Source organism: Zingiber officinale, chromosome 6B, assembly GCF_018446385.1.
Source record: "Zingiber officinale cultivar Zhangliang chromosome 6B, Zo_v1.1, whole genome shotgun sequence".
Classification (NCBI taxonomy): domain Eukaryota; kingdom Viridiplantae; phylum Streptophyta; class Magnoliopsida; order Zingiberales; family Zingiberaceae; genus Zingiber; species Zingiber officinale.
This window is the reverse complement of record NC_055996.1, coordinates 20,796,122-20,810,686: the sequence shown is the minus strand read 5'-3', so window position 1 is coordinate 20,810,686 and position 14,565 is coordinate 20,796,122. Positions and strand designations below refer to the sequence as shown.

At 37.3% G+C, this 14,565-nt stretch overlaps 1 protein-coding gene across 2 annotated transcripts; it reads left to right on the top strand.

The window, feature by feature from the left end:
- Positions 1-70: 70 nt before the first annotated feature.
- LOC121992208 lies at positions 71-13,600 on the top strand. 2 transcript variants are annotated; one of them, XR_006114825.1, is made up of 2 exons: positions 71-159; positions 12,680-13,600. XR_006114825.1 is itself a non-coding variant. In XM_042546419.1 (2 exons), the coding sequence occupies exons 1-2, from the start codon at positions 11,547-11,549 to the stop codon at positions 12,695-12,697; spliced, it is 705 nt and encodes a 234-aa protein (XP_042402353.1). In that variant the 5' UTR covers positions 11,536-11,546; the 3' UTR covers positions 12,698-13,600. The 2 variants fall into 2 exon arrangements, 1 of the variants encoding a protein (XP_042402353.1); XM_042546419.1 differs by lacking the exon at positions 71-159 and adding an exon at positions 11,536-12,233.
- Positions 13,601-14,565: the final 965 nt, after the last annotated feature.

Sequence of the window (14,565 nt, the reverse complement as noted above, 5' to 3'; positions counted from 1 at the left end):
CCTTCCTTCTCGCTGTAATAATCGTTTAGCATAAAACTACTTGTGTAACGGTTCCGACCTTCTTCCTCCTGGCAGAATAAGAAGACGTCGACGACGGAGACATGGATCACTGGCATACCAAACTCCTCCTCAGGCTTCTTACCTTTCTCTTCTTGTCAGGTATCGGATTCGATTATTAGATTTGGGATTGATTACTAACTTTTTTTTTTCTTTTTGATTCTTTTTTTAGATCTGTTCCTTTTTCATATATCAGGTATGATTTATGCTCTATAATCTCGATTTGAGATGGATTTCAAAATCCTTTTTTTTAGTCTTTTTTCTAATAAGTACCGCAAGGAACAACCTTCTGGAAAACTAAGGTTGAGAATATCAAATCATAATTTTTTTTTTTTTTATTCCAATAATCTCTACTTTGATTGTTCTACGTATAAATACGAATAATTAAAATTAGTTTGATTGTTCTCTCAAACTCAAATGGAGATTATTGTGTGTGGTCATAACTTTCTATGAACTACTTTATTTATAAAATAGCCTAGAAAGATGAGATAATTCTAAACTGAGATATGTAATTATTTCTTTTTCATAAATTAATAGATTATCCAATCGTATCATATCTTATCATATCATCATGATTCTGATATAACTTTTCATAAATAATAACACAATTATCTAATTAATTTATTCCTACAAATTCTATAAATTATGACTCATACAATTTATCTGTGTTTATATTCGAACCACCAAAGAGACTTAATTAAACCCAATTAAATTAAGCTCCAATAACTTAATTTATCTAATTAACTCAGGATTAATCAAGATAATTTATTAATTTTATTGTACTTCACTAAAAGAATAAGATTGCACTATCAATTTAATTGAAATCGCTGAAGCCTAAAATTAATAAGCATATCCTCTGATTGATCGACCCAACATATCACCCTGATCAATTAGAACATCTAAAACAATTCCCCTATTAGATATTCATAACTATTCAGTTCTCATCTTCTCTTTGACAGTTTCATGTGGTCGCATCATATAATAAATTTAATAAGAATGTTGAAATACTGAGCTCAAATTTTACTGTCGTTTAAAAGAACTTGTGAGTTCATGATCATACATATTGACAAGGTGACAGATTCCATATTGCGAATATATGTTATTTGTTATTTCACTTTAGTTCCTAAAATATCGAGATATTGACCAATAGTCTGATCTCGCCCATTGATGTATCAAATTAAAGAATTTCAAGTTAGTAATCAAAGTTTATTATCAGCTCAAGATTGAGGTGGTACATATGATAATCAAGTGAATTTGAATTAGTATGGTCAAATCAAATTCAAATTACACGTGGTCCAGTCTAATACAACCAAATGTATCCCTAATTTTATTACCAAGCCAAAGATAGACTTCAATAAAATTGAGACGATCTTGTCAAAATAATTTATCCTTATTTATTTATTGATCATGGACAATAATTTTTTTTTGAACTGAATTACAAATTGAATCTTTCTGTGTTTAACGACTTAAACACTCAATTTATGATAATACAACAATCCAATGGGCATATGCAATGCTCAAAACAAGTTTATTTAAATAAATAAAAATTATTTTAATTTCAAAATGTCATAACAAAAGTACTCGATGGGCACTATATTATCGAACATTATTCTCTCACTCGCCCTAAAGTAAATGAGACATGTCTAGTACACCCCTATTTTGAATATGATCCTCAAAAACTCTAGCATTTAAGCTTTTAGTGAAAAGATCAACCAGATTTTCAACAGATGCTATCTTGCACACTATCACATCTCCTCGTTGAACAATATCCCTCACTAGGTGATACTTTCGTTTAATGTACTTTCTACGTGTTGGTGTAATCGACCTATGCTTGATCGGTACGATCACGGTTTTGATGTGTGTGTCAAAGAGTTTAAGTTAGACTTTCATATGTGTTTGATATGTGTATTTAAGTCTTGCAGGACTTGGTGAAACACACATGAGAAGCTTGGTGCAGCTAAGCTTGGGAAGCTCATCCTAGGGCTCGGATCCTTGAGTCGGTGAAGGATGGTGTGAAAGACATCTGAGGGATCGCCAGACAAGGAGCAACGGAGTGGAGCCAAGGGAAGCAGACTTCAAGGCAACGTGAAGGATGACACGGAGAGCAGTCATGTGCTCGGGTGCATCTGAGGGACGAAGACCAAGGAAGAGGACTTCAAGGGCAACTCCAGAGAGGATAAGTGTGTGTATGTAACCAGATGCAGTCTTAGCAGTCGACTGCTAGTTTTAGCAGTCAACTGACAGCGAACAGAAACATTCTGTTTGCTCAGCCAGCAGCTACCGGTAGAGTGGTGCAGTCGACTGTAGTTTTATCAGTCGACTGGTAAATGACTGTTGGCAAACCGTTGGTGTTGTAAAGTAGTCGTTGGCTACCTCCAACGGTAACACCAGTCGAATGATGGTTTTGCTAGTCGACTGGTGCCGAGATGAGTTGATATGATGATCAACTCTCTCCTCTTATTTATAGAAAGCTTTGGGGCTTGAAGGAGGTTACTCATGCTTGTTGAATAACTCCTAATCTTTGCCCAAAGCTTCCAAGTCTACTCTCTTCCTCCCAAACCTAAACTTCATCATTGTAAAGAGGAAGAGATCCTTTGTGAGAGGTTTGTGTTGGATCGAGACCGCGCTAGAGGGGGTGAATAGTGCTCGTGGCTTTCACACATTTCGTATTCGGAAAACTATCGAGTAAAGTAGCGGAATAAAAGAGACACAAAAGAACTTAATGTATTTGGATGAATAAAGAGACGCATAGGAATAGAAGTTTGATTTTAAGAAATTATCTTTATGTACCCAGTTTTGGAAAGAATTTAATTTCAGTTTCTAAACTGTATTTGGATGGATATTCTGTTTCCTTTAGTAACAATGTGGTTATAAAGAGAAATAAGGATATTATCTGTTCTGGTGCATTGGTTGGCAATTTATATACTTTAAATCCAATTTCTCCCACAATGCAAAATATGAAAATTAATAGCACATCTTCTAACTCTAATAAGAGAAAAGAACCTTCGGAAATGAACCAAATGTATCTTTAGCATCTAAGGCTTGGTCATATTAACTTAAGTATGATTCAAAGGCTCATAGCCGATGGACTCTTGGGTTCATTAGAGTTGGAAAACTTTCCAACCTATGAATCTTGCTTGGAAGGTAAAATGACCAAGAGACCTTTTAAGGCCAAGGGGTATAGAGTCAAAGAAGTGTTAGAACTGGTTTATTCTGATTTGTGTGGTCCTATTTCTATCCAGGTAAGAGGTGGTTATGAATACTTTGTCTCCTTTATAGACGATTATTCAAGATACAGATACATCTACCTGATGCGCCGCAAGTCTGAATGCTTTGATAAGTTCAAAGAATATAGGGCTGATATGGAGAAACATCTTGGTAAAAGTATCAAGATACTTCGGTCTGACCGTGGTGGCGAATACCTCTTTGGAGAGTTTAGGAATTATTTATCAGAAGCCGGGATTCAATCCCAATTATCTGCACCTGGTACACCCCAACAGAATGGTGTGACAGAACGAAGGAATATGACTCTTATGGAAATGGTTAAATCGATGATGAGTTATTCAGAATTACCAAATTCATTTTGGGGATATGTTTTAGAAACAACAGTGTACATTTTGAATATGATACCTTCTAAAACAGTTCCTTCTACTCCCATGGAATTATGAAATGGGCGTAAGCCTAGTGTGAATCATATCCGGATATGGGGTAGTCCAGCACATGTGCTGAAGGGAGATACTGACAAGTTGGAATCACGTACAAAAGTTTGTCTGTTTGTGGGATATCCTAAGGGAATGAAAGGTGATTTATTTTATAATCCTAAAAAGCATAAGATCATTATTAGTACCAATTCTCGATTTTTAGAAGATGATTATGTAATGAACCATAAGTCCATGAGTAAAATTATTCTAGAAGAAATAAGAGAGGACACGTCTACTTTAGTACCAACAGTACAAGATGAAGTATCACAAGAGACTGCAACACGTGTCACAGATGATGCATAGTTACAGACAGTGTCTCGTCGTAGTGGGAGGGTTGTGAGGCAACCTAAGAGATTCATGTTTTTGGGAGAATCTTCGGATTTGATCCCGGGTAAACATGAACCTGATCCCCGGTCATATGACAAAGCACTCCAAGATAAAGATGCAGTATCTTGGCAAAAGGCAATGAATTATGAAATAGAATCTATGTATTCTAATAAGGTCTGAGAGCTTGTAGAACCACCAGATGGTGTAAAAGCCGTTGGATGCAAGTGGATCTACAAAATAAAAAGAGGGACAGACGGGAAGGTAGAAACCTTCAAGGCAAGACTTGTTGCGAAAGGGTACACTCAGAAAGAGGGAATCGACTATGAGGAGACCTTTTCATCGGTAGCTATGTTAAAGTCTATCCGGATACTCTTATCCATTGCTGCTCATATGGATTATGAGATTTGGTAAATGGATGTCAAGATAGTTTTCCTTAATGGAAGTCTTGAAGAAAACATCCATATGAAGTAACCAGAGGGGTTCATTGAAAAGGGCAAAGAGCATCTAGTGTGTAAGCTCAATCGGTCCATTTATGGACTGAAGCAAGCTTCAAGATCTTGGAACATCCGGTTTAATGAAGTAATCCAGTCATATGGATTTATTTAGTATCCGGATGAGTCTTGTGTATAAAAAAAGTGTAACGGAAACGTGGTGGTATTTCTTGTACTATACGTAGATGATATTTTGTTAATTAGCAACAATGTCAAAGTGTTATCGGACGTAAGGGTATGGTTGTCCAAACAATTCGATATGAAGGACTTAAGAGAATGTGCACACATCCTTGGGATCAAAGTCATAAGGGATCGCAAGAAAAGGATGTTGTGTCTATCTCAAGCTTCATATATAGATACAATCCTTGCTCGTTTTAGCATGTAGAACTCCAAGAAAGGTTTCTTACCTTTTAGGCATAGAGTAGTTTTATCTAAAGAGATGTGTCTGAAGACATCAAAGGAGATAGAGGACATGAAGGCAGTTCCTTATGCTTCGGCTGTGGGAAGCCTAATGTATGCAATACTGTGTACGAGACCTGATATCTATTTTGTCGTGGCCATAGTTAGCAGATATCAGAGTAACCCTGAATAAGGATATTGGAGTGCTGTAAAGCATATATTGAAGTACCTGAGAAAGACTAAAGATTATATGCTAGTTTACCAAGTAAATGATTTGCTCCCTGTGGGTTACACGGATTCAGACTTCTAATCAGATAGGGACTACAGTAAGTCTACATCAGACTATGTGTTTACTTTAGGAGGTGGAGCCATTGCATGGAGGAGTGTTAAGCAGAAATGCGTTTCAGACTCAACCATGGAAGCTGAGTATGTGGCAGCCTCTGAGGCAGCCAAAGAAGCTGTATGGCTAAGGAACTTCCTAATGGACTTAGATGTGATTCCTGATTTGCCCAAAATCATCACAATTTATTGTGATAATAGCGGTGTAGTTGCAAACTTGAAGGAACCACGAGCCCATAAGGCGAGTAAACATATAGAGCGCAAGTACCACCTGATACGAGACATCGTCAAGTGAGGAGAAGTCGTCGTCGCCAAGATTGCATCAACAGATAACCTGGCAGATCCTTTCACTAAGGCCCTTCCGGCGAAAGCTTTTGATCGGCATGTGGAGGGGATGAGAATCAGATGTATGGCAGCAGATATGACAGCTTAGTCTTTTAGTATAAGTGGGAGATTATTAGAGTGTATACTAAAAGTCTAGCTTTTGTAAACATTTATTTATGAAATAAAATAATCACATTGGTTAATCTATATTTTATTTGTTAAGTGTAGTTGTTCAATTAATTTATAATGTAGATAACATGGTGAGTGGTGTCACACATAGAAGATCATGTTATCAGTTCTTTATAAATTATAAACAGTTGCTCACGACTAAGATGGAAAGGAGCAAACCATTGGAATAGTCATAGTGTAATTAGGTATTAGTTTATCTTGACTAATAAATTATACTAGTACACTCTAAGTGTATTCAGTAGGACCATTTTAGGTAAGTTCTTTTTATACTGACTTAATAAAAGAACTAGAGCTTAGTTATTATGGAAGTGTGTGCTCTTAATCCTAATATAATAATAAGCACATATATTTAGTATTTATTTCTTTAACTTATCAAAGGGTGAGATTTAGCATGATAAATTAATATGCCCGATAAGTTGGGAAATGATATTACTTATAGTGTGCGTTGTTGATTATAGAAAGAAACTGTGTCCTAGTAAACTTAGGTTGAGAATGTCCCCAAGAGGAGTTCATAAGGATTATCATGTTAAACCCTGCAGGTGGACTTAGTCCGAAATGATAATGAGGTTGAGTGGTACTACTCTTGGACTTAGATATTAATTAAGTGAGTTGTCAGTAACTTACTTAATTAGTGGACATTCGTTATCTTAAACATAGGGAGACTAACACACTCATGATAAGAAGGAGTCCATTAATGTAATTTGGGATTGGTGCGGTAGTGCAACAATAACTCTCTAGTGGAATGAGTTATTGTTGATGAACTTGAGTTGTGTGTTCGAGGCGAACACGGGATACTCAAGCTCGTTGGAAGGCCAAAACCAATTTCTCCTCTAGGTCCCTGTCGTAGCCTCATTAAAACCTCAAGTCCATCCAAATATAAGTCCATCTTAGTGTCCAAGAAGGGGGCCGATCCAATGCTTGGTGACCAAGCAAGGGCCGACCACATCCTCCTCTATGGGGGTCGGCCCTTTTGCTTGGTGACCAAGCAAGTAGGGGCCGACCATGATTAATTCAAATATGAGAGGTGTTTTAAATTTTTAAAATCTTCTCTTTGTAGAAAACTATAAGTTTTAAAAGAGAGTTTTTAAAATATAAAACTTTTCTTATTTGAATTAGGCCACATGGTTTAATAGAGAGTTTTAAAAGTTTTAAAACTTTCCTTTTTAATCATCTTTATGGTTTTAGAAAAAAAGGAAGAGAAGTTTTAAAATTAAAATTTTCTATTTTTGTAAGCATGTTAAAAAAGGAAATTTTTTGAAGAGAAGTTTTAAATTTTAAAACATGGTTTTAATTTTTGAAACTTTCCTTTTTTAACATCCACTTTTACAAAGAGAGCTTGTAAAATTTTATAAGAGATTTTCTTCTTTTATAAAATTTTATAAAAAAAATATTTTTTCCTCTTTAAGGGGCCGGCTACCCTTGCTTGGTGCCCAAGCAAAGGGTCAGCCAAATAAAATCAAACCAATCAATGATTTGGTGATTGATTCAATCAAGAGGAAAGAAAAGGAAAAATAAAAAGGGAAAAGGAAAAAAACAAGAGGAAGATTTTAATTTTTGTAAAAATTCTTCCCTTATTTGCCTTGGGCAAGTAATATAAAAGTGTTGAGATTTTTGGGCCGCAAAAATCGTATTTTCGCGTTGCGGAAACCCCGAATCTCCCATGCCACCGGATCCGTGCGAAGTTTATAAAACAAATTTCATGTACGAGTTTACTAAAGCCTAGATCTATACTAGGAGAAAGGAATTTTACCCTCGATGCAATGCCCTTCGCAATCCTGCTCGTCCAAGTGATGCCGGATCTCGAGGTTGTCAAGTGTACAACCCTCTAGAAGTATCTACACGAATAAATAGGTGGAGAAAACTAAACAAAGGTGTGCTAGCACCCTTGATCAGTCACGACAAGGAGGAGGAGAGGGAGAGAAGAAACCTTGAGAGGAAGAAGAAGGAAGTTACTCACCAAATGAAAACTCCCAAGAAGAATTAAGTGGCCGGCCACATTGAAAAGAAAGCTTTTAAACCTCCATGGGATACCAAGAGTCACAACTCTTGGTCTCCCGCATGAGGTGGCATACACATATGCTAGCCTTGATGATGTGGCACATCATTATTGGCCCACTCTTTGCCAACTCACCAATGAGGTGGCAAATGGTCAAGTCAAACTTGACCCTTCATCTTCCTCTCAAGTCAAGTCAAACTTGACTTCATTACTCCCATGGTTGATTAAATCCAACCATTGGATTCAAGCCAATTTAATATAATGAATCTAATTCATTTAATTAAATTGATTCAATGAGTCATAATCTAAATTAGACTCATTGAATACATGAATCAAATTGAGTCCAACTCAATTAGTGCAATTAGGATTATTCTTAATCCAATTTGATTCATCACATGAATCTAATCCTCTTGGTTCATCATATGAACCTAATCTCCATCTAATTGTCCTTTGTGTGTGACCCTATAGGTTCTTATAACGTTGGCAATGCTCCTAAACTCATTTAGTAGCATAAGTAATGAGTGGTATCTAGCAACACATCATTACTACCCAAGTTACAAGAATGTTGAGATCCAACATCACCTTGTGACTACTAATTGTGACTCCTCACAATATATGACATTGTCCTTCTATCCTAGACATCTAGATTGATCAATGTGAGGCATAGACCGTGTCATCCTCTAATCAATCTAAATCTTGAACTCCATGTAGACTCACTCAATCAAATGAGCTCAATATCTCATATTAACTCATTTGGGCATGGCCATGCACTTCGTGGTCTCACTCTATCAAGAATATCAATGCCGCACCCGTCAAATAGGAGGGATAGATCCCATCTACATCACTCACATCCCTTTGCATAATTCGTTACATACCCAGTAATCGCCTTTATAGTCCACCCAGTTACGGGTGACGTTTGACGAAGTCAAAGTACGTAACTCCTTATGTAGGGATCCATGGTGACTTCAGGTCCAAGGACTAGTAGTCATACTAATAGCTACATGAGAAAGTATATGACACTCATATAACGATCCATGATACTTTCTCATGGCGGGTCATTCAGTATACATTCTCCAATGCATACCCATGTGTCAACTTGATATCTTCATATCCATGACTTGTGAGATCAAGTCATCGAGTTGACCTACATGCTAGTCTCGTCGCATTAACATTGTCCCTGAATGTTAATACTCGACTAGGAATGATTAAGAGTAGTGTTCCCTATATCATCTCACTATCGGTTCAACTAACCGATTGATATAGGTAAGAACTCTCTACTCAAGGACGCTATTATACTTAGTTTATTTGGCACCAATACAAGTAAGCATAATAACCAAAAAACAAATGCCTTTATATATAAGAATATGATATAATGAGTTCATACAACAATCATCAAATGATTGGCTCTAGGGCTCTAACTAACAAAAAGAAGGGGTGAGGAGGCCTCATGAGAACACAACTCTTATTCTCTTGCTTGGTAATCCTCAAGTGGCCGACCCTCTCTCCCTCTCTTCTCCCTTTACTCTCTTTTTCTCTTTAGTGGTGGTGGCCGAATACTACAAGGAGGAGAAGCTCTTTTGGGTAGTATTCATCTTGGAGGATCATCGCCCATACGACGTCCAAGGCGAGGCGAGGAATACGACAGAAGATCTTGAGGTCATTAGCTTGCAAAGAAAAGGTATAACTAGTAATTTTCTTCTGCATCATGCTAGTTATTTTTCTTTGCTAGAATTCCAAACACAAGAGGCATTAGATTCTAGTTTTTCGGATTTGCTATTCGAATTTGTGTTTTTGTTTTTAGAATTTGTGATTCGATTATTTCTTTTGGTTAAACCTGGAGTTATATAAGGAAATTAAATATTAGCTTTCCTTAAAAGACTTTGTCTAGGAAGTGGTGGTTGCTCCCATATCCAAGAAGGCCTTGTGCCTCGCCATGTTTAACCTGGAAATCAATTTTGGAAATTAATATTTAATTGAATTTATAACGTAGGTGGATTTGGATAAATAGTGTTAAGTTCTGCTTGCGATCCAAGTCTAAACCATTAAGAATACATAAGTTAAATTTGGAATAAAAAATGTTAAGTTCCGTTTGTGATTCCTAATTTAACTTCTAAAGAACACAATAAGTTATTTAGGAAAGGTTCGACACTTGTACAAAATTTTTGTACAGTGGAACCGGTACGATCTTCCTAGGACTAACCAACAGCCTCCAAGCCCGCTGCGCAGCTAGCCCACCTTTGCACCCGAGGCGCCTCTAAGCTCCATGGAGGGTGACTCGGGTACTGTTCATTCGAGGCAAACTTTGTGGTTTAGTCCCTGCAAAATATGTTAGTCCCAAAAATATCTTACAGCACAAAGTTAGTACATAATACACATAACAAAGTATTTGACAGTCACCGGACTGTCCGATTTTGACTTCGGATTTCCAATCGGAAACCCTAGGTCAAACTGACGCCTACCGTTCCCTCTTCCGGGGAATGCGTCCTCACCTACTCCACTCAAGAGAGCATACCTGATGTCAACCCGGTCCTCCAGACTGACTAGACTTTCCGCCTAGGGTTATCACCTCCTAGGACCTAGAGTTACCACCCCTAGGGTTTTTCGCCACCTAGGGTTACCTCCCCCTAGGACCTAAGGTTACCACCCCTTAGGGTTTTTCGGTACCTAGGGTTACCTCCCCCTAGGACCTAAGGTTACCGCCCCTTAGGGTTTTCCTCCATCTAGGGTTATCACCCCCTAGGACCTAAGGTTATCGCCCCTTAAGATTTTCCACCTGCCTAACCGTAGTTAGAACTTTCCTGAAACCTCATTTAAGCTCGTTAGATAATAATTAACCTTAACTTTAAATCCCTTTTGCCATTATCAAAACTACGGTTCGATCGTCGGATGCTTCCCGCACCAACAGTTTGCTCCACCGAGAAGGAGAAAGCTCTAGCTGAAGATTGTCGGGGATTGATCCACCGAAGGATCAAGGGTTCCTCCACCACAAGGACACGTCGTGGAGTAGGAGCAAGCAATCTCCGAACCATGTTACATTGAGCTTGTTAGTGTTTGTATTCTTGCTTATCTTTATTGCTTTAGTTTTTGTATTTCCGCTTGCGTAAACTAACCTTGTAGAAAAGAATCAAAAGTTGGGGGTGACCTAGCTATCCAACCCCCCTTCAAGCCGACCATCGATCCGTTACAAGTGGTATCAGAGTGAGGACGTCCTTCAACGGACTAATCACCGAGGAGAGCACTTCATCAAAATGGTCGGTTCAAGCATCCATCCATCCAAGTTCGAAGGAGAATTCTCTTGGTGGAAGAAAAGAATGGAGGTATTTTTCGAAACCGATTTTGACATTATGCTAATCATGGAAAATTGTTTCGAAATGCCTAGGGATCAAAACAATGAGATATTAGAGAAAATAAGATAGAACAAGAAGTAAAGGGAAGAGCATCTAGCAAACTCAAAGGCCTTACATCATTTACTAAATGTCCTTTCCCAACAAGAAAACAAGGGTTGGAAACTACTCAAGCGCCAAAGAATTATGGAAAAAGCTAGTGGAGCTTCATGAAGGGACATCGGAAGCAAAACTAGCAAGAAGGGATCTTCTCCGAACTCAACTCAACAACATCAAACTCGAAAAAGGAGAAAAGGTATCAATACTTCATGTTAGGATTAAAAAAATTTTGAATGGACTAACAAGTGTAGGTGAGAAACTTTCAAACCGAGATATCTTGATGAAAGCCATCAATGTCTTCCCAAGAACCTCGACATGGAGCTCCATTGTAGACTCATTCTACATTTCAAAGGACCTAGAGAAGAGCTCTCTAGATGAATTCTTTTCAACTATGGAGCTTCATAAGACACGAGTTGAAGGGTTAGATGGAGAAAGATCAAGAGGAGTAGCCCTTGTGGCAAACAAGGAAAAGGGGAAGAAGAATAAAGCTCCATCTCAATCATCTTCCGATTCTAAGGAGTCAAGTGCCTCAATGGATAGCGATCAAGAGGCATATATGGTAAGGAAGATGAGAAAATCATTTAAATCCTTTTCTACTAACAAATCTCATGCTAAGAAAAATTCAAGAAGCAAAAGTAGGACAAGGAAAATCATTTGCTACAATTTTCAAAGAGAAGGACACATAAGAGATGATTGTCCACTCTTGAAGAAGAAGGAAGGAAAGAAGGAGGAGAAGAAGACAAAAGAAAAGGGGAAGAAGGCTCACAATCTAAAAGCAACATGGGATGCTCCATCGTCATCGGAGGAAGAAGAGCATCATGTGCCCCATTTTTCTCTAATAGGAATTGATGATGTAGCCTCCACCTCATCCAAACAAGAAGATGGAAGGAACTCAAGTGAAGATGAAGAAGGGAGCTCAAGTGAAGGGGGAGGTCAAACATCGGATTCAGACTTCTTGGTAAGTGAGGTACATAATCTTCCTCCCCATATTTTAATTAAAATTATTACAAGTACAAATGATGATTTGTTTAAGGCAAAAAGAAAGAACAAATATTTGAAAAATGATATTTGCATGCTTAAGGAAAAATTAGAATCCATGTGTTCTAAGGACAATGATTCATATTTAGAAGAAGAAAATAAGGCCTTAAGGGAAAAGGTAGAATACCTTACAAATCCCCTTAGGAAATTTGAAATTGGATCCAAAACCCTAAACATGATAATTAGGAGCCTGATACTTAGTATTTTTTGTGCATAAATTTGGCTCTTTAATTGAGTATTTTGCATCTCCTCATATGATGAATTCTTGTTTTATCTTATATCTTATGAGTTGAGAATTATTTAGAGCTTTGTTGCATTTTCTATATATTTCTTGTGGAATCCTATCTAATAATGGTATTTTATTTGTTTTGCAAGGACCATTCATTGGACTAAACGGATATGGATTGGGCCTGATCCATTAAATTGAGCTTTCCTCTTGAGCTAACTCATGTCAAACCTTCTCATCAAATCCCTAATTCCTCCCTAAAACAAAACCTAAACCAAATGCAAATCCCGGTTCAAACCATGATATAAAACCCAAAAAAAATCGTGCATGAATAGTGGTTGCGCCTACTGTTCATCGTGCCAATGGCGATTTCCTCTCCGTGAGCGCGCGCACATGCCCCCATTCCAGTGATAATCTCATCTTGAGCTACAGATCCATAGAGGAAGATGCAAGGAAGCTGCTAACCTAATTTCCTGAAGCTAGAGGTTTGCCAAAGAGTTCTCGATGGCAAGCTTTGCTGGGATTCTGATCTTCATTCTCCACCCCTATTTGAACGGTGTTGACAGCAGGAGTTCATCATCCATCATGGGGAAGCATCAAAGAGGTCTCTCTGGTGGTTCTTGACTTGAATCCAGTCGCCATCAATGCCCCATCAACAAGCCATTACTGAGCACAGAATCGAATTGCAGATCCAGGTTTCGACAATTCCGCGCAGATATGAACTTGTGCTCTTTCAGAGAGGTTTCTTTGGTCAAGATCAGCGGGTTTCAGATCTGAACTCAGATCAGCTGCATTCCCTTTTCTGCTTTTTTGGATTTCGCATTTGAGGTTTCAAGTGAGGACTCTTGTGTGATGACAAGAGTTGTGATTCAAGAATTGGTTGTGATTGGAATTGGTTTAGTTTTAGTCCTGCATTTCATTTCTATTTTTAGCTAGATCTAGAACTTGTTTGTAGCACAGTTTAGTGCATAGATTAGTTTCTTTTCAGAATTGTGCTTTCAATCCCTGTTCTATAATGCAGAATTTCCAGCAAGTTTCTAATAGTGTAATCAGTTTTCAAACTTTGAATTTGATGCAGTAATTCGTAGAATCTGTTTAGTGTAATGAGTTACTGATTTTATATTTGTTGTAGATTTCATTATTGTTCTTTGATGCAGAATTTCCAGCAAGTTTCTTTTAATGAAAGTAGTTTATAATCCTGGTTTTCGATGCAGTAATTTCAGTAGTTTATGTTTGGATTAGTTAGTTTCTGTTCTTGTTCGTTGATATAAAAATTTCAGCAGAATTTTTTAGTGTAATTAGTTTCCAACTTTGTTTCAGAGAAGAATGTTATTGTTTTAGCATTAAAGAGTAGTTGTTGTTTGATTGCAATTGTCAATGCCTACTTAGATTTACTTAAATTGTTTCCCTTTTGAGTAGTTGATAAATGTTGAAGTTGCTCTGTTCTTTCTTGAATTCAGATTTTGTTTACTAGTGTGTAATCTAATTCAGCAAATCTAGTTTTAAAATAAATGAATACTGTAACAATCATTCCTATTAAGAAAACTCCAAAAATAATCCTAAGTCTTAAATGAATATTCGTCTACTAGTTTCCTTGAGAGACTCGACCTTGGCTATATACTGCAACAATCTAGAGTAGTTGAGACTTTTCAAGATTAATTAATTTGGAGTTCATTCGTGACAACCAATTCGAACTTACCAGAGCCAAAGGGCAAATTTTAAGAAAAATGGGTTAGGATACAATGAACCCAACAATGAAAAGACCTACCATTGTCTACTTGCTAGGAGTAATCAAAAACCAAGACCATAGATAGAAGATGGATCCCCAAAGAATATTTGATTAACCCAATTAGAAAGAATTTCTATTGGGTGCTAAAATCAATTCTCAAGGGTTAGAGGAGTTTAGGTCAAGTCAACCATGGAAATCATAATTCAAATCCTTGAAAAATAGTTGACTTGAGACCTTAAGGGGGAGCACTTAGCCTTGATAGAAATTCATGATCAAAAGGGCTACGTAGAGGTTACCTTTATCTCA

Coding starts and splice junctions, on each gene's coding strand:
- LOC121992208 (XM_042546419.1), top strand. CDS start 11,547: ATGAAAGCCATCAATGTCTTCCCAAGAACCTCGACATGGAGCTCCATT.